At 39.8% G+C, this 24,234-nt stretch overlaps 1 protein-coding gene and 1 pseudogene across 2 annotated transcripts in view; both read left to right on the top strand.

The window, feature by feature from the left end:
- The window catches only part of LOC306882157 (tRNA (32-2'-O)-methyltransferase regulator THADA-like), a 95,577-nt pseudogene extending 88,906 nt beyond the window's left edge, over positions 1-6,671 (top strand). Inside the window, exons 32-33 of the transcript XR_013785903.1 lie at positions 4,283-4,452; positions 5,528-6,671. The product of XR_013785903.1 is annotated as a tRNA (32-2'-O)-methyltransferase regulator THADA-like (transcript). The remainder of the gene's footprint in view (positions 1-4,282; positions 4,453-5,527) is intronic.
- Positions 6,672-7,007: 336 nt separating this feature from the next.
- Positions 7,008-10,528, top strand: LOC306882691 (mRNA decay activator protein ZFP36L2-like). The gene is made up of 2 exons (XM_079437520.1): positions 7,008-7,641; positions 7,791-10,528. Exons 1-2 carry the CDS (start codon positions 7,549-7,551, stop codon positions 8,895-8,897), a joined length of 1,200 nt encoding a protein of 399 aa, XP_079293646.1. The 5' UTR covers positions 7,008-7,548; the 3' UTR covers positions 8,898-10,528.
- Positions 10,529-24,234: the final 13,706 nt, after the last annotated feature.

Below are 24,234 nucleotides of genomic sequence, written 5' to 3'. Positions count from 1 at the left end.
TTCGTTTTGAGGATGTTCTCACCAGTCAGCTAATGTCCAACTCCAGTGTTGTGCGTGTAATGTCTTTAGCAGTAGATGTCCTGTAGTCATAATGGATTACAAGACGAGGTCTGAACTGATCCGTGGATCATCCATCCGTTAAACCCATAGTGTAGCTCAAAGGTGCTGAATCATTAAAGCAGAGCTCTTTTGCACTAGTAGTTTAGGCATATTGGCCGTCAATCATTTTAGCTTGTATGTAGAGCTTAAACATGTTCTTGAACTAAAATCCTGTTTTCTCCATAAAGAAACTGATTTTTAGTTATATAAATCATAGAAACTTTCAATGAGCTCTGAGATTGTACAATTTCAACAAATTAATATTATTATAATTATTTAATTATATTTAATTGCTGAACTCCTGTACAGAATCTGTATTAGATCCATGGAAATCCCAAGAAAGAAAAATGAATAGGATAAATGCTTCCTGAACCAAGGCCTCTGAAAATATGGGCAGCTACTGTCTATTGGCACAGGAAGAATTCTAAGGATTCTGAGGTACCACATACGTTACGGAGTCTTTTTCCCATCAGTCTTAGGGTCATGTGACCGTGCGCCAGGCCTTTTAACCAGCAGACACCTGGGTGATACTGTAACACTCCCATTAGACAGGTTAGGCTGATGTAAGGGACACTAAAGAACTCTAGCAGATGTCTTAGTTTTGGCATAAATGTGTCAGATGATATCCGACTCCAGCGTTTCACCTGATTCTGCTGGCCTGCTGAATATCCAGGGCCATGATCATAAAAGTAAGCTGCACTGAAAATCAAATGTAGGTTTAAGGTATGCAGTTAATGGTCTCTTGCTCTCCCAACAGGAGCTGACAGAGATTGTGATTTTTTTTGTCAACCGATATCAGTTTCAGCTTCTGCTTTTGACAAAAAAAACTCATTACACTGCAACAGTATCATTCAAAATATTAGATCACAAAAACTGCACAAATATAAGGGTATTTATACTTATTGTCAGTCTGTCTGTAGTTTATGGGATTGTCTGTCTATCTAGTTTGTGCGTGTCAGAAGAGAATGTCTGCGTGTGTACATGTGTTTGGGTTCAAGTCTCCTCTAGTTCCTTGGTTCTCATAGATCTCTGAAGGAAGTTAGAGCTGTAAAAGTGTGTGTGTTTTTGCACCTTGACACCACTCTCGCCTACACCAACACTTCCTGACCGCAGACTTCTTGCACCTTGTTCTGGGTGTGTGTCCAAATATGTATGTGAGAGAGCGTGCAGTGATGCACATGTGGTCATTCCCACATGCGCTGAAATCTCTCGCCACATACAAGCTCTGTGCCTTCGATTGAACATTTTATTTACCTTGGTAAGTAAGACTGTGTGTGTATACAGAATTTAAATTTCTGTATGTATTTCTTTCCAAACCTGTATGACTTTCTTCTGTGGAGCACAAAAGGTTATCATAGGGCTTCTGAAGACTTGCCGTCATGTGAATACATTTATGATGCTTTTTTTGTTCTTCTGGAGCTAGGCAGCACCCATCCTCTTTCACTTTCATTATACTACGAAAAGCAGCCATGGTATTCTTCAGAAAGTAATATTTTGTGTCCCATTGTATGTCATACAGGTTTGGAACAATATGAGAGTGAGTAAATGATGACAGAATTTCCATTTTTAGGTTTGTTTAGTCGTCTAGTTTATTGGGATAAAGTGGTCAAACCCTGAGACCCCTGTTGCATCATGATAAATAAGGATTTGGAGAAGTCGTCTCATTCATCCAGCCCATCTTCCTGCTCGCCCACCACCACCTCTCCCTCCCTCCCTCGCTCACGCCCGACACCCGACACTCGCCCAGCTGCGCTCGCTCACATCCCAGATTTGCCACACACTAAAGCTCTTCTTGCTCTCATTATTCAGAAAGTTTTTTAATTAGTTCCAGTCCCGCGACTCCCACAGATCGATTACGGGAATGAAACTGCCCTCCTCTTCCTTCTGGAATCTCTGCACAACTGTGTGCGCCTAGACACAAACCGGCTGGGCGAAGTGCCCCGAAACACCTCACAAACATTTCTGCTGTCACATCTGCAGCCAAGATCTAGAAGTTTTTTCACTTTAACTTATAGTTGAGCCAAGATTCTGTTACCATGTTTTCGTTCCAGACCTGTGTGAATTTTTGTTCTTCTGTGGGACATAAAAGAATACATGTTGAGGAATGTCTCAGTAGCTATGTTTCCATCACCCTGTTTTTATGCGCATTTTGAAGAATCACATAAGAAACGAGTGATGGAAATGGCAAATTTCAAATTAGAATCCCTTAATTCGCTAAAAAGTTTTTGAGGTGGTTTTTGAAAAAGGGTTAATGCGAATAATGGGAGATGTTAACTTTATGCCGAACAAATTCCTCCATGCACATCAAAAAAAGTTATGTAACCTTGCGCTATGGGACGGCAAAACCTGACCGATCTCGTTCCACAGCATCTGAAATGTTCTGTCTCTCATCAAAGTATGTCTGTATTCCTCCCAGAACTGTCTTAGACAACGGCGTTCCCAAACAGCAATGACAGCATTTGTTTTCATCTGCTCGCTCTGAGGCACAAGTCATTTATTATACTGTATATACAAATAATATTCAGTGGCTTCTCCTACTTTTCTTAGTGATATATATAGTGGCAGTTTATCAGAAAGTGACTTGTTGGTTGGAAACGGTGCTTATTCACAAATGTTTTATGCGATATTCCAATTTTGCGCACAAGAATTGTAGTTTTTGGATAAACTATCCCTTTAAGAGAAGAAAGGCCTTGAACACACTGCTGCATACACCATTAGAAACATAATGAAAATACAGAAGTGGTAAAAGGACAACTTTGTACTTTATCTACCAATAAAAGGTGCACAATAGTACCTTAGAGTAGTAATATGTACCCGTAAGGTGCTACTATGATCGTTAACGGTACAAAAAGGTACAATAAGGTATCATAAAAATGTACAAAGTTGCCCTTTTAAGGGTACTGCACAAGTGACAAGCTGTTGTACTCCCAAAAGTAAAAATGTTTAATGAGAGCGTACATTTTCAGCCTTTAAATTTGGAATTCTCCATAAAAATAACACCGGAAAACACTCGCTCTTGCAGATGCGAACAGAACATCCTGTTGAATAAGCACTGAAGAGATTGTGAAATCATGTTATTGAAGTGCTAAAGACAGAAAAGGGAATGGAAAGAGCTTGAGTTTCCTATTATTTCTTAATGTCTGGGTGCCGTTTTTTTGTTCGGCCTTGGATGGCGTCCAGCACCAAAGCCCATGGGGATGAAAAGCACCTCTGACATCAGACTCCGGTAAAGCAAGAGATGGGGCGCCCCAACACATCACAGAGAGAAAGGACCGTGTCACCATCCGAGTCTACACAATCGACATCTTTCCACGTTCTTGTAACATCTGCCTGTGGCCTTCTACTTAAGTTTGCCTCAGAAAGCCGATCTGCGTAGAGGTTGCTTTCCCAGAGTTTCTTTTGGGGGAGGGGTGAATGGTTGGGCAGCCTTTAAGGTGTTGCTTTGCTCTTGTTCTCTCTCTTTTGGTTTTGACTGGCAAGTCCTGGTGACTTTTGAAGTCGCCTTAGTAATTTGCATGTCAGATTCTGATTAGGAAGGGGGGTGATGGAGGGAAACCGGAGTTCAAAACAAACTGCACCAGATCTCTCACGTTACTGCTTTGATGCATGAACAACTGGGGTCGTTAAAGCCAAAGGGAGGTCGACGGCCTGAATGGGCGTCAGTGTTGTTGTGTCTTCTTATGCGTACTTAGATCTTTTCTCACTTCCCTTATCTCACGTCTAAATCTATTCTTAGACCCAACTTCCCAGCCGTTGAGTCAAAAACGACCCGTCTCGAATGCCTGCACTCGTGCATACGGCACGTTGTGGTTTCCATTGTGCGCGTTTTGCTTCTGAGTTATAGTTTTATTTCTCTCAAATGGGTTCCATGCCAGACGAAGATGGAAACATGCTGTCTAGAAAACAAAAAGAGAGCGAGGCATCAATCTCAGGCTTTTGCTTTACATCCAACGCTCTGGCAAGTCTCTGATTGGGAGCAGATTGCATTGTGGCAAAGCACCACCTCCATTGCCTGAACCCAGTAATGCCTTGGAGACGAAAAGAAACCAGACTAAGATTGACGTGGCTCATTAAATTGATCTATTTAAACTTTCCATACGTGTGTCCCAGAATCATTCGTTTCGCTGAATTCTGTTACATCAGGGAATATTTGTCAGACTTCTGTGTTCTGCTGCATTTCTAGGTGTTTCCACGGGTGCCGTCTCTCCTTCGGTTGCCCTGGAGATGGGGGTGGGTCTTTTGTGCCAGCTGTTCCAGATGTGGAACCAGGTGGCTGATGGAATGGTGAACCTGATACAATGGCTCCTGGGAGATGAACAATCGGATACAGGGTGTGAAGAGTCACTGGACTTGGTAAGGAGCACTTTTGCTTTTTTCCTTGTGTAATTTTTTTTTAATGCATCACTGATTTTGCTCATATTTGGGAGCTTTTTAAAGTTTGCCAGTAGATTCATCCCTCGTTTGTTCTACAGCCCCAAATTACATCAGAATCATGACACAAAAATGTGGCAACTTATTGTGAAGAGGTGTGCTATTACTTTTCAAAACTGTGAAATGTTTAAGTTTCACATAGCAGGTGATAAAATTGTGTGGAAAACCCCATAGACTTACATTGATGGACCTATATTTTTTAGCAGCCTTGATTCTGGAAATATATTCCCATTCATTTTTCCCATTGGAATAAAAAAAAAAAAAAGTATTTGTTGTTGAATTACAAGGTGAATCACAACATTACAAACTTGGATTTGAAGCTAAAAAATTATTTAAATATTGGATTCTTAACAGCTTTAATGAGGAAAGGACTACAATCCCATAAAGCATAATAGAAACAATATATTTTGTTTATTGCAAACTATGCTTTAATATACAAATATTGAAGTAGATTGAGAGCATATGGAGACTGACTAAAGTAAGTCATAATGGATGCTAAAGTATTCTTTTGTGAATTGCTTGCTGCAATTCTCTGATTGGTGGAGTTTTTTCCTGCAGAATCATGGGTAATGTAGTTTTTCCACCAGGAATTCTTCTATTCAATATGATTATTTAAAAAAAAAGTTGAAATAAGGTACTGCCGGCTTCAACAAAAGCATATACCATTGATTTACAACCTCACTGCTCAAAGTGATTCTGTCTTTAAAGTGTATAAGTTACAGTTTAACATCTATAAATTGGATTTTTAGTTCCAGAACCCAACTGTTGCACTTTATATGACCTGTCTATTAAAATAGGCCACTAGGCATTCACTTTTTAACACCCTAGAAATCCCTACAGCATATCAAAGAACTAAAAATCACTCAGAACACTTTATCAACTGCATAGCAATTCCCTGGAAGCACCCAGTGTCTCCATTGTCAATGCCCTGCTCACTTTGTCTTCAGAAAATCTAGTTTAAATAAGTAGGTTCTTCTTATTGTCTTCTTTTTTCCAGGATGAGGAGTTCCTCTTTGTGAAGGGAGATATTAACCTGTGGGCAGAGCCTTTGTTATGGACACGGATGTTGCACAGACATCTCTCTGCCCTCCTAAAAGTGACACATTCACCTGATGTAAGCGCTGCAGAACTGGACCGGCTATCAGCATCGCAAAGAGCAATGCACTGGCGGCTCAGAGTTCGATGAAAGCCCTCCCTGCACTGCCCCAGTTTTCAGCCACCATCGAGTATGCCAAGATATCGCTGCTGAAAGAGAGAACGTCACTCGCTCAGAATCTTCTAGATACACTTAGATGACTGTGAAAGATAGAGAAAGTGAAAGGGGTCATGCATTATGAACCTATTTTAATCTCACAGTGGGTTTTCCTGTTTAAGAGCTGAATTGCATGCAGGCATGACCACATGCTTTTTTAATTCAAATAAAGTTTATTACGTTCATTTAACTGTTGGATTACTTTTGTACAGAAATGTGTCTTTGCGATACTGAGAATGTGAGAGGTTTTATTCTCCTCAGCTGTGGTTTCAGTATCACACCTTGTGGTATTTGAGCAAGCTGTTGTATTTTTAATGCATAGCTTAACTGTTTTTAGTTAAAGAAATGGTTTGGTTGCTCCTCCTGTGTATGTTATGCAATCTGAGCAAAACCGTCTGGTGTCCGTTTGCTAAGTAGACAGCTGGGCTGCCTTCAGGGGCTGTAGTAGCAATGTTACCCTTTTACTGTAAAATGATGTAATGTTTTGGAATGTCAGCAGCCTTTCACACACACACACACACACACACACAGGGTGAGTAAAATAATACATACCGTTCTCCTCACCAGGATCAGGAGGGGGTTTTCATTTATGTATAAATGTGCTTCACTGAAACCATAAAAAAAGGAATTGTAATACAAGAGTACTGCTGAGATATGCAATGGGAACTGAAAGAGGAAAAAAGAGGGAATGTGAAGTGAAATCTATTTTCGGCCTGTTATATTTTTTTGCCTGTAGGTGGCGCTCAAGCCCTTTTTTTCGACGATAGGCGTTGAGACCGTTAGGGGGCAGTATTGTATCGTTTTTATTAGAGTTTGAGTTTCTTGAAGGATTTCATTACTTTTTGAAACTTTTAGGTTTCGTATGTCTATATTTTCTAAATTAATGTCACAATGCAAAAAAAAAAAAAAAAGGTTTTTTTAATAAAAAAAAAATGCATTTCCCAGTCTAAAATGCACTTTATTTATACAGGGAAAGATAAGCAGAGGAAAACGTAAGATGCAGATAAGTGTCATATTTTCTCACTCTGTGTATCAGATCTGGCACAACTTCAAAGTTTGGCCTCTCGGTCTCGATTATGCAATCGTACTCGCCCACTAAACATTTCCTGATATCAGAGCTGGTCAGCCTCGAGCTAATTAATCTCGTGCACGCCAAGTGTCAATACCGTGCGTGTCTGCATGATAAAAACTTATGATATATATATCATATCATATCACACTAGTCAGTGGATCAAGACCTTTGATCAAAGTTGTCCTAAAACCTAAACGCGTGAAAAATGCAATGTATTAGTATTTATATATTATTTCTGAAGTATTTATTCTTATTTACTCTTGTTTTAGAACTAGATGTTGATTGCACTGAGTTCATCTTGCAAGTTGTTCAGTGTTGGAGAGGTGCATTGAATGAGTGCGTACGCCGCAGGAGGGGTGCAGAAAGCGACCAATCAGCTCCACAGTCCCGGCGACACTTGAAAAGCAGGGCGTAACTTTGAGGCAACTTTCGCAGTAAATTCCTCCTCCTCCTCGTCTTTACGCGCTGTCCTCAAGCTTATATGTGCGGGAGAGTAAAGTAGACTCTTTACTGTTCTGGCTCGGCACTGCGCGGTGGTAGAAGACTGACAACACAACGAGGAACTCAGCCTTCCCTCTCTGAGTTTCAGAGCACTTCTGAGACTAGCCTTTTTTGTTCCGTATCTTTTGCACAAACTCTAAGCCAGTGGCAAACTAAACGCCTTCGCATCCAAAGGCTCCAGGTCGGTCCTCAAATGAGAGATAATCTGCTACTGTCTTCTTCTGAAGAAACAGAAATGTCTGCGACCATCCTGTCCGCTTTCTACGACATCGACATGCTGTACAAGGTACTTTGCTGATTTAACAAACAAGCTTGCTGCTTATATTTGCTGGAACTTTACTAAGTTAATGCATGGCCCAAACGAGTGCATAAATACTTTTGTAACTACTTTGCATTGATTGTAACTGTGTTTCTCCTCTTTCTTCCTCTGCACAGCAGGAGAAGAGCCTCAACATGAACGCTATTCACATTAACAGCATGCTGGATAAGAAAGCAGTCGGGGCCCCGGTAACAACCTCCAGCAGCAGCACCAACAACTGCAACTCGTACGCGTCAGGATTCTTCCGTCGAAACTCCACCAGCAACATGGAGTCCATGACAAACGGCAACAAGTACCCCGCCAGCTCCTACAGCAGCAGCAGCATGAAGGAGAACGCCATCATGAACAAGGAGAACAAGTTCCGCGACCGCGCCTACAGCGAGAGCGCCCAGCAGCTGCAGCAGAAGCCGGGCTCGCAGATCAACTCCACCCGCTACAAGACGGAGCTCTGCAGGCCCTTCGAGGAAAACGGCGCTTGCAAGTACGGCGAGAAGTGCCAGTTTGCGCACGGCTACCACGAGCTGAGAAGCCTGTCTCGCCACCCCAAGTACAAAACCGAGCCCTGTCGCACTTTCCACACCATAGGCTTCTGCCCATATGGCCCGCGGTGCCACTTCATCCACAACGCCGACGAGCGCAGACCGGCGCCGAGCAACGCCAACAGCGTGCAGGGAGAGTCCGCCAAGCCCGCTCGGTGCGAGTCGGTGAGCGGCTACGGACAGCAGCACCAGCACCAGCACCGACCGAAACTCCACCACAGCCTCAGCTTCTCGGGTTTCTCCAGCCACCACCACCACCACGGACTCGACTCGCCCCTCCTCGAGAGCCCCACGTCGCGCACTCCGCCTCCCTCCAGCGGCTCCTCCTGCGCCGCGAGCTTCTACGAAGACGCTCGGTGCCTCGGAAACAGTGCCTTCTCTTTCACCGGCCAAGACCTCAAAGCCCTGCTCGCGCCGCTGGCCGTGCACACGCACAACGGTTATTACGCAAACCTTCAGGTCAACATGGGCGACGGCCTCGGCCACATGCAGTCCCTCCAGCGCCTGTCAGAGTCGCCGGTGTTCGACTCGCCCCCCAGCCCGCCTGACAGCATCTCTGACCGGGAGAGCTACGCCAGCGGCTCGCTCAGCTCCTCCGGAAGTCTCAGCGGCTCTGAGTCTCCCAGTCTGGACGGCGGAAGGCGTTTGCCAATCTTCAGCAGGCTGTCGATTTCCGATGATTAAACCGCTTTTTTTTTGTTGTCGTAGTGGACTCGATAGCGGAGGAGTCTCCTGATAGATACATAGTTGAGCAATAGACTTTAATATCGAGGGAGATGGATTTGTTCGACATGGCATTAGTCTGTTTGAACTGCTTTGAAGGCATTCCACCGGTGCAGTTTGTTGCATTCTCTTGGTCTTTTTGGACCACTTACTTTCCAGATTTTTGTACAAAAGACTTGTGAACGTGAAAGACAGAGCGGTTTCAGATTTTCCTTCATCCTTGCCAAGAATATGCCTTGACGAAAAGTATACTAGTTTTCAAAGTATGTGCATTCATTCCAAAAGTGTATCCAGTTTCGCGGCGCCACCCAGTGGTTTGGTTGGTTTGTGCAGTTTGAAGCTCTCTCGTTTGGCTTGTTGGGAAATCACTGCTGATGGTTGAATATATATATATTTTTTTTTTTTTTTTTTGCTGATACGAGTGATTACATAGCAGTGCTTAACTGGCTATGAACTATTTAACTTATTTATTTTATCTTGTGAAAAGTATAGGCTACATTGTTAATTATGTCCATACTGTATTTATCGAGTATGATGAAGCAATAGATCTATATTCTTTTATGTTTAAATTATGATCGCCATTATTAATCTACATAAAGTGGAGTGTATGTTCTTTTCACAGTAATATATATTTTTGTTTGGTCTCTTTTTGTAACTTCACTTTATTTTATTGTAAATGAGTAAAAAAAAAAAAAATCTTAATTTAAGAGATTGTATGTGATATTTATTTCATTAATTTTGTTTCCTTGTTTACGTTCATTAAAAAAAAAAAGTTTGTGTGATTTTTGCTGTTTGTTGGGATGTTACTTTTCAGAAGTTTTTTTAGTTTTTGTCAGTTTGGAGTCCCTTTAGGTTTGTCTGTAGAAGGTATAAACTGGTTGGCAGAGGACCGTCCGAACATGTACTAGCCTTACATTTTCATAGAAATCTGATTTCAAAGATCCCAAGTAAATCGGTTAACCAAAAAGTATTTTATTTTTTTATATACGTATATCTATACAATGCACGGCAGCCACGTGCGTGAGAATGTAGCAGACCAGAGCCCCAGTATTACTGCCTAGTGCCTGTGGGGATTCACCATCTTACATTGCCTTATGATTAACCAAATAAAGTATTTTCATACATGTTATTGTTTTACAACAAGAGGAAATGAATGTAGTTTGTAATTTAAACTTCTTGGAAGGTTGTTACCACTTATCAAAGGAGAGAGATAGAGACTTGGAGCAACAATCTGAGTTGTATTTTTTCTATTACTCCTATTCCTTGCATTGTTTTGCCTTTTTGTTTGTTCTCTTGCTTTCCTATGATATGGTAATGGTCTGAATCTTCCAAACTTGCTGGACGGGGAAGAGTTTGAACACATTTAATTTGTACATAGTAGGTACAGGGGATTCGCACTATGTACCTTTTTTTGACTACTTTTAGAAGTAAAGCTTTTTTGAATGTAATAAAATACAAAAAGAACAGGATTTGTAACATTTGTTTTTCGGGGAGTCAGTTCACTACAAATTGCGTGTGACTTAACTTTGTACTGTACATTTTTGTAGTTCTCCCAATAAAATAATTTTGGAAAAAAACAAACGTTGGAATGTAGTCCGTGGTTTTCATTGAGAAAAAAAAACTGGAGCTGTTTTGCAACACTTATGCATTAGCTCTTAAAGTCACACACACACAAGCCACCTTTTCTATTCCTGTAGTTTTTCCCTGAAAACAATCTCTCTCTCGATTCGCATGAACCCTGACGGCTTCTGCATGCTGAGGTTGAGTCTAACCGCAGTGGTCTGCATTCTGTCTGCATGCTTAGCTGCCTTTGAAAGGCGTTATAGGGGTTGCCCCAACCTGGTAGTTTTATTTTCTATGGCTGACTAAGACTGAACTCATCTGTATGCAGTGTCAAAACCTGCTCGGTGCATATAAATGCATATTTCAAACAAAACATGATTCGTGACAGTTCACTTGCTTTGGTTATTTGATAGCACTCGCATAACAGCCTTCCCTAAAATAAACAGAAGAAAATGAGCGTTCACTCAAGAAAGGATGAGAACGTTTAGCACACTGCCATTCACATTTTGCTCACCATTCATAAATGACTATGATTCACTTGTGGCTCAGACTTGTACACAACAGATACTGCAGGGCATTCAGGCAACCTTGACTCGGTTTGTTTTTGCCAGCGTTTTAAAGCACTGCCGTGACTATTTGATAAAAGCGATCACCACCATTGAAGTCATATATAAAACAAGGAAGAATGATAACAGTGGGCAAATATTTATATAGCCCCACTCTATTTATGATAAAGTATTTATCAAGAGCAGATCATGATGTATTTGTGATGTATTTCTTTTGTGCGGTAACATTTGTCCGTCAGGAATGTGATGTACACTCAAGCGTTTGCATTATCACATATAAGACACGGCGTACATGTTTACATGTTTGAGCGTCAGCGTGGTCAATGGCCCTGGAGCTCCTACAATGACAGGAAATGCTCTGACTTCTGATTATGGCAGGAAAGACCCGGTTCCTCACCGCCTCCCATTTCCAGCCTCTCTCCTGCTGGTTTTGTCATCTTTATTGGTATCGTCAGTCAGTTCTTCTGAAAGTTTATATTTGTGCTGCTGTTTAACAGGAATTGATGGGGAAGGAGGGGGTGCCAAGATTCATGAAACACTGCTGTCATGTCCCGTAAATAAAGTGACTTACTGATATTCTATTTAAAGTTTTAGTGCTATCTATCTATCTATCTATCTATCTATCTATCTATCTATCTATCTATCTATCTATCTATCTATCTATCTATCTATCTATCTATCTATCTATCTATCTATCTATCTAACACTACAAGTGGATTAATGAATAATCATGCACAAGCTTTACAGTTTATTTGATGCTGTAGTTGTGTCGTTGGTTTTGAGGTGCAAATCAGTGTCCAGAGAATCCCCTTATGAAGAAAAAAGACTTCAAAGAAATCCTGCTGGCTCAGCTTGAGAGATGCTTGGCCCTAACTCTTAACTATTTCACAAAATTGCAAATATTTACTCATGATGTGCGGGAGGTCACTGTTTACAGGCCGACAGACGGTGGACCGGCGGCGACAATATCCATAAAGGGCAGGATAAGTCCAGTAGAGCGTGTTTCCCTGCTGGAGTCAGTCACTGCTCAGTTTCCTGATGCAACACATTAAAATACTGCTAATATTACTATAAGAGAAACAGGTTGTGTTTACACGTTACTGTTACTAATAATGAGATGAGGATGAGTGTGTGTGATTCAGGTATACAGTACATTATGGAGACAAATTGTACGCACAAAAATGGCAATGTGCACATTCCTTGTCCTTGTGGGGACATTTTTTTGTTCCCCTTGAGTTTATAAATCATACAGACTGAATTTTGTGGAGGGGTAGGTTTAGGGTAAATAGATAGAAAAAACAGTTTGTACAGAATAGTAGCCTTTATGTATTGTGTGTGTGTGTGTGGGTGCGAGTGTGTGTGTGTGTGTGTCTCACCTGCTCCTTTGTACTGGATAATTATTCAGATTGCTCCCTGAACTGTGATTAAATGACGGGTGTAGCTTTATCAGTTATGCTGTTCACTCTAAGAATGGACTGATCTAAATAAGCCTGAGATCAAGGAACAGGAAAATCTAGGTTATTATTATTATTATTATTATTCATGCCACAAAAACCTATAGAACACTCACATAGAGGCATCAAAAGGGAGTTTGGATACTGAAGCCACAATAAAAATTTATAAATGTACACTATCGGTTAAAAATAATTACTTTTTTGTTTTTAAAATGCCTTTATATATATATACATTTATTCCAAAAACCATCCCCTTGAGCTTGATCCAGTAATTCCCCTTCCCCTCCTATTTCTCCCTTGTTGTTTGGCCAGGCTTCCCCATGACTCCTCATTGTCTTGAGTTTACATTTGCCGGTCAAGATGTTCCTGCTGAGGTCGAGACAAAATAGACCAAATATGCAGTTCTGATTTTTTGTTTTGAGGCCATGCTCCTTGTGCTCCAAGACAACATGGAACCTTTATTTGTGCTTCAAATGGACAGTAAAAAAGATATGAGTATTTACCTAACTTATAGTACTTTATTCTCACACAGAAACTAATAGGTTGGACCTGGTTTGCCCTATGGACCGTGTGAGGTGGCTGTGAAGTATTACAATGTACGTATTGTAAAGTTGTTTTGTTAGACTGGGTGGAGCTCAGCTTTGTGATAAGGAAGTACTCAAGCTGTAATAAAAGATGTGACAAATGTGTGTTGTGATCCTGAGAAATGCACTGTACAGCATCACATTCATGTATGAATCACAGGTGTTAGTATAGTCACAGTTATATTGTTACAAATTCATTATTAATTTGTTGTTCTCAAATACTAACTTTATTACTTTATTAAGTTTATGCTTTGGAGATTGTCACATGGAAATTGGAACATTTGTCATGCACAAAGTTTTCCCATTTCCCTGGCAAGATTGTTTATTAAATATCAAGAATTTACCCTTCTGAAAAATAAGTGTGCTATATTGAAAGTGCACTTGTAGTATATTTCAAATCTTAAAAGTACATAAAACTGTACTTGCAGATAATATAATATTAATGAACTAAAAAGATACATATGTGTACTTAACCAGAGTAGACTTTCACGACTTTGTTTCTTAACACACTTAAAGGGATAGTTCCCTCAAATGTTTTACTCATCCGCATGTCCTTCCATAATGTATGTGCTTCTTTCTACTGTTGAGCACAAAAGAAGATATTTTGAAGAATGCTGGTAACCAAACAGTTAACAGTAGCCATTGGCTACTTCCATAGTATTTTCCATACTATGGAAGTCAATGGCTGCCGTCAACTGCTACCAACATCCTTCAAAATATCTTCTTTTGTTTAGCAGAGGGGAAAAAATTTTAGCAGAGAAAAATTTATTTTTGGGTGAACTATCCCTTTAAGTCCAGTTTTAAGAAGTAATTTATAATGCACTTAATTACAATTTAATCATTATAGATGTGCAATTATAAATATATAATAAATACATGACATTGAAGGTTCAATAGAAATTATATTAAGGTTTAATGCTTGTCAATACACTCGGCATACACTTTACTTTAACCATATTTAAAAGTCAGAGGAAGTGATTATGAAATTAGATATAAAGATCTGTTTAAGCCCTTAAACTATAATACATTTTCATTTAATTGCAATTAACATGCATTTAAGTGTCTGAAAACATTACATTCAGTTTGCACTTAAGTATATATTTTTAGTATATTATTTCTGTAATAAGTACTTTTTAAAAGTATGCTAACGTGTACTTTTCTCAAGGATAGTACTCTCAGCTAAACACATTAAAATATAACATGTGCATTCCAGAGAATCCAGCAGATTTTGTCCCAAAATCAGAAAAAAAAAAAAAGAAAGATTAAGATTCTGTACGGTCAGGTGACCAGTGCAAATCTGAATTGAGCAACATTCACTTATGTAAACTATTTCCAATATCAAACCAGTACATTTTATGACCAGAAATGTGGAAAACATACTTCAGTGTGGTGGTCTAATAGTTTGTAAGTAAACACACACTCCCACTCTTTGCTCTGTGCATACACAAATTCAGTAGATCGTAAAGTCGAGCAGCTTACACTTGTAAGTGGAAGCCTTATTTGAAGACGTTTAATTGGCACACATACTCCAGCAGTTTCTTGGCAGTGTGACGTGGATAACTGTACTCATTTGCGTTATTACTGAGTAAATATTTTGTTCGGCTCCCCAACAGAAACCCTTGAGATCTGTTGGTTTATGATGGAGGAGCTTCTATGTGTGTATGAATATGCTTTTATGGACCACAAAGTAATTGCACGTGATCATCCAAAATGTTTATACTGTATCGATACTATAGCTACGCCGAAAGCATGTGAGCTTGGTCATTATCTGCTGTGTTACTTGTGACATTGGTTTGCAGCTGGCAAGAGCATCACTCTGGAACATTTGTGAGAAAGAAGGACAAGGTCTTCAGGTTTCAATGTGTATATGTTGGAAGTTAAAGAGGTCAGAGGTGAGCTCTTTACGGATATTAGCTGAAGTTGAGTCTGAGGGGAAAGTAGGGTGGAGGACACCGAAGCGGAAGGTGCTGTGAAGGTGGTGTGCTTGGTCATGTTGAGATTTCATATCGACCGCTTTTCAGACAAAGGCCGCGTTGATAAGGTTTCTGAGGGAAATGAGTGCTGGAAATGAGTGTTTGTGTACGTCAGGATGTTTATTATCCCTCTCTTTTCCCTTTTTCTCTCTTTCTTTCCCCACACAGGTTCTTCAAAGTCTTCTAATATCTTATTTGTTTTTGAGATTGATGCTTAAAAATCATTGGTCACACTTTATTTTAAGGTCCTTATCTCACTATTAACTATTAATAATGCCTTTTTTTTCCTCAGTAAATTCCTAATTACTGCTTATTAATATTTATTAAGGTAGTTTTTAAAGGGTTAGTTCACCTGAAAATTTAAATTAGCCTGTTATTTACTCACCCTCAAACCATAGGTGTATATGACTTTTTTCTTTCAGACGAATCCAATCAGAGTTATATTAAAAATTGTCCTGGCACTTCTAAGCTCTATCATTGCAGTGGGTGGGTGTTTCTGTTCAACAGTCCAAAACACGTCAAATAAAGTGCACACATCCGTATTAAAATGTGCCTCATACGGCTCCGGTGGGTGAATAAAGGCCTCCTGTAACGATTCCATGAATATTTGTGAGTAAAATATCCATATTTCAAATGCAATAAACACTTTTTTTCTCACTTCCGCTGACTGTCGTATGTGGAAGCTGTGCAGGCGGATGACGTAGGACGTTGGCGTTATATGTAATACTACATATAAATTGTGGTTGGTGTCCCGGAGGTTACACTTTATATTAAGTGGACAGTTCCTGAGGAGTTACCATGTAAGTACATTGGTATTACTGTGGTGCACCAGCTCCACCAACTCAAGATCCAACTCCTCCCACTTTCACATATCCCTAAACCTACCCATCTCCACCCCTAGGATCAAATTGTTCTAATTACTCTTATACATACTGTTGTTACTAAATGTAGTTATATCATTCCTGTTACACGAGTACTTAGTGAAGTGAAAAAAGTGTGTTGTTACCAATGTCCTGTTACACATTTGTACTTACACATACCATTTTGAGGGTTGTTACATGTGTGTAGTTACAGAAATATTAGAGCTGTAGATACTATGTACCAATGTGTAGTTACACTGTTGTTACATACTACATACACATATAGTTACTATGTAAGTACACAGGTATTAGGGACACAGTGGGACCAACAGCTCTTGTCAGAGCAAGCCGTTTTGCAGCATTTTCCTTTAAATGTTAATAAGCTCTCTTCCGAGCCGCTCTCTGAGGGATTGTTTACTTTAGCCACATTCATCATGAAACTTGCTAATTAGAACATAATCTAAACGTAATCATCTGCATCTTCAGCGGCTCAGATGTCGGGAGTAAATGACGATTGTTATATTCATAATTACATCCAACAGCAGAACACCTCAATCGCTTAATCTGAGACATCTTGGCCCAGTTTCACAGACAGTGCTTAGACTAAACCAGGATTAGGCCATAGTTCAATTAGGACATTAAAGTCATTTTTATGAACGTACTTAGAAAAATAAAACATTGCAGGTGTGCATCTTGAGACGAAACAAAGGCACTGATATATATTAAGATCAATCAGTGCAAGTTTCTTTCAGTTGAAACAGCTCAGACATACATTTTAGTCGAGGATTAGTCTTAAACCTGGTCTGTGAAACCGGTGGCTTGTCTTCCACTGCACCGGAGGTGGACAGCTATCAGTTCACTCAGGGCGGGTCTAAGGTAAGAGGGCCTTGTTAATCAACTATCGTGGGAGCGGCCTGTACAGAACTACGTCATTCTGACAGGAATCTCAGAACAGCCTGATTTGAGAAAGGGGATTTTTTTAAAATAGGGATTTAAAAAAAAAAACACTGTGTGGATTTCTATCATTATAGGATGGATGTGTGTATACACTTCCAACACACATTTATGTTCAAACAACTTGTAAAGTGAATTTTGCATCCAATGACCCCTTTAATGCCTTATTCTGCATGACCATATTCTAGATCCCTCAACCCTACCCCATACCTAAACATAACTACTACAACAGCTATTTTACTAACTATCAATAAGCAGCAAACTAAGAGTTTACTGAAGGAAAACTGTGAGTATTGTTCTCTAATCTACAGTATTACCGGTATTTTCAATTAATCAGTTAATCCAGTTCACAAAACAAGTCTTAAGTGTTCTAACGCTCTGACTGAACGATCCAGTCGTAGCAGTTAATAGGTCATTTTAGATTATAAATGAATAATATAATTGTCATGCTGCTCCTCACAGAAAGCTATCATATGACTTTAGGAGCCTTTAAATATTGAGCATGAATCATGATAATTATGATTGTGTGTTTTTGTTTCAAAGCTTCAGGTCTCAGTCCCAAAATTGTATGGAAAACAGCAATTGGTGCTTTATTCAGAAGCAAGATGGTTCCTTGATGGTTCATGTGCATACTATACATCTACAAGTACATCTACAAGTTGTTGCGCAATGACTGTTCAGTTCTAAAAAAATGCCCCATGCTTTTGAAGGGGGGGTTGGGACGCTGCCCTCTGCCCGATATTGCCCTTGAGAGCTAAGATCGCACCCTTAAACAGACCCTGAGCCAAAGAGAGTTAAACCACGAAAGGGATCCTATTGGAAGAATGTCTTTAAATAAACCATGTCCTATCTCCATGCACACTACACGCTCATGCTTTCGCCCACTCAAACACACCACAAATAAACTTCTATCTCCCAGTCCGCACACAGACCTCATGTACTGACACAGAAACAGCCTGTAACTAATCCAGCTATCGTATACATGCCCTCGGACACACATGGAAAGCACAAACAGTCACTGTCAGCCTTATATCTGTGCTATTTGGATTTGTTAAACATGCAGCCATAGCATAACAGGTCCATATCTTAATACGACATAAACAGAACATAGCAATTTCATACTGTAAACAGTATGCATTCATTACTGTGTTTAAAAATAGCTCAAGTAAACATGTAGGCTACTGATATGTACTAACACTTAAGTTTTGCCTATATGCAGTCGGTTCATTGAATTCAGTTATTGAGGTTAAAGGCCTGTTCATGCTTGGCCCAAAAATTCGTTCCAATTTGTCTGTTTACACCAATGGGAAAAAATGACAGATTCACTTTCTGATACTAGGTGGTGAAGCAGATATACAACGTTTTTTGTATTTGCGATGGTGTTTATCAAATAACAAGAAATACAACAGGATAGAGACAAGAGATATGGTACTACATTTGAATACGAAGAAGTTACTTTGTGACTGTTAAAAGACTATGTTCTATATAGTTTGAATGTGTATTGTACGAATAAAATCCAGACAAACAGACAATCTGCCATGTTGGCCTTGTGATGTGACAATTGCGTCACTTCACTCCTGTGGCCTCATGACGTAGTAAAGTCTCCATTTGATGTGCACTTCTCAACTTTTAGACTACTGTTTTATGCATACTGTGAATTTAGGACTCTTTTCACTCTGTTTTTTTTTTTTTGCCTAGTATGTAACAGGAAAGAAGGCATGTTTTAACATAGAGATAGCTTTTGACAGCAACGGCTTATAACAAAAAAATCTGTCACACTGACAGCATGCAAATGTTTGTGTTCGTCTGAAGAGATGCATTAACATGCATTCATTCAAGTTTAAATGGTTTTAAAATATTCGCCTTGGTGTGAACAGGTTTAAGAGAGGATCCAAAGTAAGGGTAACAAACATACTAGATAGTCTCTAAAAATGCTGCCAAGAATGTTATATGTGAGTTCTTTTATGCATATCTTGTATACAACTTAAAAAAAAAATAAAAAAATAAATAAATATATATATATATATATATATATATATATATATATATATATATATATATATATATATATATATACACACTGAACAAAATTATAAACGCAACACTTTTGTTTTTGCCCCCATTTTTCATGAGCTGAACTCAAACATCTAAGACTTTTTCTATGTACACAAAAGGCCTATTTATCTCAAATATTGTTCACAAATCTGTCTAAATCTGTGTTAGTGAGCACTTCTCCTTTGCCGAGATAATTCATCCCCCTTACAGGTGTGGCATATCAAGATGCTGATTAGACAGCATGATTATTGCACAGGTGTGCCTTAGGCTGGCCACAATAAAAGGCCACTCTAAAATGTGCAGTTTTATCACACAGCACAATGCCACAGATGTCGCAAGTTTTGAGGGAGCGTGCAATTGGCATGCTGACTGCAGGAATGTCCACCAGAGCTGTTGCTTGTGAATTGAATGCTCATTTCTCTACCATAAGCCGTCTCCAATGGCGTTTTCAGAGAATTTGACAGTACATCCAACCAGCCTCACAACCGCAGACCACGTGTAACCACACCAGCCCAGGACCTCCACATCCAGCATCTTCACCTCCAAGATCATCTGAGACCAGCCACCCGGACAGCTGCTGCAACAATTGGCTTGCATAACCAAAGAATTTCTGCGCAAACTGTCAGAAACCGTCTCAGGGAAGCTCATCTGCATGCTCGTCGTCCTCATCGGGGTCTCGATCCTGACTGCAGTTTGTCGTCGTAACCGACTTTAGTGGGCAAATGCTCACATTCGATGGCATCTGGCACTATGGAGAGGTGTTCTCTGCACAAATGAATCCCGGTTTCAGGGTAGATGGCAGACAGTGTGTATGGCGTCGTGTGGATGAGAGGTTTGCTGATGTCAACATTGTGGATCGAGTGGCCCATGGTGGCGGTGGGGTTATGGTATGAGCAGACGTATGTTATGGACAACGAACACAGGTGCATTTTATTGATGGCATTTTGAATGCACATAGATACCGTGACGAGATCCTGAGGCCCATTGTTGTGTGTGTGTATAAATGTGCTTGTATATACACCCTTATTCTTACTTTTAAATTCATGTAATATTAATATATCTTAGTGTTAGTTTGTATGTTATAATAAACATTTTTGATACTGTGATGAGTCAAAAAGTCACATATTTAAAAAAAAATGGAATGAGTAACAAATATTGTTTTCTGTATTGTGATGCACATCTGACTGTAATAGATTATTGAGAAAGACTTGCTTTCTGTCCATCATTTGTTGATTAGATTTGAGATGTTTCACTCAAAGATGATTTCAAGCTTGCATTCAATTTGAATAAAAGGGTGGGGTTTAAGTGGACTAAAAAATTATAGTAGTCCAGCATACGTCACCAGAGAGACATTTGTTGTTTTCACCAGAAGTTAGCACATTTAATAGCGTACCTGTTTACAGATTCTATACTGTCACATATGCAGGCGTGTCATCTCAGTACAACAATTTGATTGATATCTGTCAGATAACGAGACATTTCCTGCATGCTGTTCCACAAAATGCCATACAACGCCTTTAGGAAAGCATATACAGGCAGGGATGTGGGTCACCTAAAAATTGACAGTGTGGGTGTGCGCAGAGCTATGCTATGCTAACTATGTCTAGTGTTGATTTATCACTGTTATGTGTGGCGTAGCATCCAAGTAACCCACTTTTAAATAGCAGTGGCTGTTCATTTCCCTCCCTGGTTTTCCCCTCGTACTGTAGCTCATGCCATTGAGCAGAGATCTATCCTGTTGCACTGTCATCAATGACTCCTTCACAGGTCACGTGACCCGACAGGCCAGGCGATCTGTCTCATAGATCGTCTTTATGCGGAGACTGAGGCAGGTCATTCATGGAGCAGGACTGAGGGAGCTCTCTGCCATGTGTGTGTGTTTGTAAGCATCCTCCTCACTCCTCAGGCTGAGCAAAGAGATCCTTCTACGACTGCCAACAGTGCACACACACTAAACACACAAACGTCTGTTTCTCTCGCTCACTTACTAGAAAGTAAATAAGTAAACACTGATTATACATATCTGTGCCCAAGCGCTTTTTTAAAAGGGCTCGTGATAGAGTCCAAATAGTGTATGGTACACAGAAAAGTGGATCGAAACACTCACCTGACCTTGACAGGCTTTTTTAGAACGTAGTTCCTTTGTTATAAACCAATAAACTCCACTAACTAAAACGTTAACTAGAATTAGTCACTTACACAACAAACGTTTAAGCAACATGACTGCCGCACTTGTGCCTGTCTATTTTCAATTGTGAGGACTTGCGTAAGATCGTAAATCCCTTTTCAGATAACCTAATTAAAAAGCCTGCAGCCCTTAATGAGGCAAAATGTTGCAACAAGCTGTTACACGCCAGTGTATTTGGTTTTAGGGGGATTTGTAATCACTGTGCTTTATGCTTTTAGAGCTGGTTAAAGTCTTCTCAAGAGCAGATACTGAGATTGGGCTGTTTGTTTGTGGCTGTAAAACTGAGACAGGTGATAAGGAAAGTTCACCTGGAAAGTCTAATATATCTTTAAAAAAAAGTATTAATTAAAAAGAAAAAATACATCTTCTTAAAGAGACAGTTCACTCAAAAAGAAATTTTTCTTGAAAGTGATATGAGTCTTAAATATGTTTAAAAAATATTGCACACACACACACACACACACATATATACTGTATATATATATATATATGTGTGTGCTGTCAAAATTAACGCGTTAACGCAGGCTATTAATTTTGTTCAGTTTAATGGTTAAAACTATTTAACACCGTTAACGCAGGGGCGGAGCCTACGGCTGGCCACCCTATCATAACTGCTAATTCTGTCAGTTTTTTCTTGACAAGAAGTGCATTTATTCAGTCGCAGAACGTCTTTACAATCACATAAATCCGGAGACGTTTCAGACGCGTGCTCCAGCTTCACTTCAGCGGCAGGCGCGAGTCAAACAGCAGGTAACCAGCGCGTGCTATAGCCTGTATCAATTCATATCAAAGCACGAAATAAACTACGTGCATGCAATGTTGTGGTCAGATAAGGCGTGAAGTTACCAAAAAGGCGATTAAAACTGTGCGTGCATGTAATATGTTATATATGAGTTATATTAAGAACATGTCTCTGAAATGGTTTTCAAAGCTTCCTCATCTAACACACCCGATTCAACTCGTCAGTTCATTAGTAGAGACTGAAATGGGTTGGAAAAGATAAAGAGAACTGAGAGAAAACACGATGCGTGCCAGATTCGCCTCACGTTCAGCAGCGGCAGCTCTTAAAGAAACAGCAGCCAAAAACAACTCCATAACCAGCTGCTGTGATGTCTGTTCATCAAGAATAAAAGAAAAAAGAGGAAATCAATAACTTTTACAGGTTTAAGGATTCATCTGTATTTAGTTTAGAATTTAGTTTTTTATAACTTTATTCAATTTCTGTATTTCGCCTGAGCGACACAGGCAGTTAAATATAACATTTATTATAATGGGTTTATGTGAATATTGTTTTAAGTTCACTTAAATTAGAAGTTATTTTTAAAGTCTAATAAATGCTAAAATTGATAGCTCTTAATTATAATGTAATGTTAAATGGCTATAGTCAATGGTTAAATATTAGGGGAATTTATTTTATAGGGAAATTATTATTACTTGGTATCAGTGACACTGGCCTTCAGTCAGAAAAAGATGCCATTAAACAAATATTAAAAATATGTTCTTTGTACATTAATTCGAAGATTGAATTTGAAATTATTGCAATATAAAAGTATATTTAAAAACTTTAATGTTAGGTGGGATTAATTAGCAAAAAAATTGTGATTAATTAGTTAATTATTTTTAATCGATTGACAGCACTAATATATATATATATATATATATATATATATATATTATATTAGCCGAAGGTCAGTCTGAAATCGCACAGAGCCCCCCAACCTGTGTTGGAGGCATCTGTCGTAACAACCTTTCTTCTGTAAACCAAACCCATTGTCACGTCCTGCTCGAACCACTGTAGGTCCTTCCAGGGGGCCAGGGCTGACACGCAGGCCTGGTCCACTCTGATGCGGATGCGTCCATGATGCCACGCATGGGGCGGAGTTAGAGGTTTCAGCCAGTACTGAAGGGGTCTCATTTTGAGAAGGCCCAACCGAAGAACTGGCGATGCGGAGGCCATGAGGCCCAGCATCCTTTGAAACGCTTTGAGTGGGTAGGAGGCTCCAATTCTGAAGGAAGCCGCGAGCTGCCGTATAGCCAGAGCACGATCTGGCACGACTTTCACCCTCATGCGGGCTGAGTCGAAAACTGTCCCCAGGAACGAAGCTTGTTGGCTGGGGAACAGGGAGCTTTTGGCCAAATTGATCCTGAGTCTCAGGCGCTCCAAGTGACTGAGGAGGAGGGACCTGTGGGCTATTAGCTCGACCTTCGAAGTAAATCACTAAAAAATACAAAAAGAAATGACAAAAGCACAAATGACTAAAAACTTAAAAATAAAATAAAATCAATGCCAATTCAAAACATTAATAAAACTATAATACCATTTAAATACAGCTAAAATACAGCCTTTTTTCTGAGATTGACAGCTCAACTGTTCAGCTAAACGAGATCCTACAGGTTTGAAAGGATGTTTGGAGCATGAGTAACACAATTTAAACTTGAAGCACATGTCTAGAGCACTGTATGAAGTAATAATACTTGAACCCCCCCCTCGTTCTCCTGCAAGTTCAGAGTGAAACCAGAGCGCTGAGCGGAAATGAAATGTGGAGATTTCTCCCCCGTACAAACCCCTTCACCCTGGCGATAACTGTTTTCATAACTGTTTATTACTCAGTGACCCTGGGCCAAGCACAGGGCTGCTGCCGTGTCTCAGATCACTTCCATTTTAAGGCTTTACCTTCTCATTCCTGTCCGCTTTTCTTGCAAATGTGTTTATGAGTGAGGTGCTGGATAAACTGTTTATGAAAATGCCTCCGGTTTCATATGAGGAAAAATATATGGGGTATTTCACGACTGACAGAGTGTTTGGCAAAACTCTATGGACTTTAATTCATGTCACATAGCAGAGATAGAAAGTCATATTCATAAAGCACATCTTCATAAAGAATCTGAGGCACCATGTGGGACATGAGAAAAAGGTAAACTCTTACTTATATACCGTAGCTCTGCTTAGCAGAAGAATTGGTGCGTTCAAGTAATGACAGAAAGATCACATTTACGAGTTGAACGCACATGAATACCACCATAATGTCGGAATTATGAGTGGGCAACTCAGAAGTTTCTTTAAGCCCGAGTTTCCGAGGGTTTTCAGATAGCTGACAATG

The sequence above is a fragment of the Barbus barbus genome, assembly GCF_936440315.1.
Source record: "Barbus barbus genome assembly, chromosome: 16".
NCBI lineage: Eukaryota > Metazoa > Chordata > Actinopteri > Cypriniformes > Cyprinidae > Barbus > Barbus barbus.
The sequence above is the reverse complement of the archived record's forward strand: the minus strand, read 5'-3'. Positions and strand labels throughout refer to the sequence as shown.

Excerpts from the sequence above, each read along its gene's own strand:
- LOC306882691 (XM_079437520.1), top strand. The coding sequence starts at position 7,549 with ATGAGAGATAATCTGCTACTGTCTTCTTCTGAAGAAACAGAAATGTCT. Across the intron at positions 7,642-7,790 it reads ACATCGACATGCTGTACAAG|CAGGAGAAGAGCCTCAACAT; the intron begins GTACTTTGCTGA and ends TCCTCTGCACAG.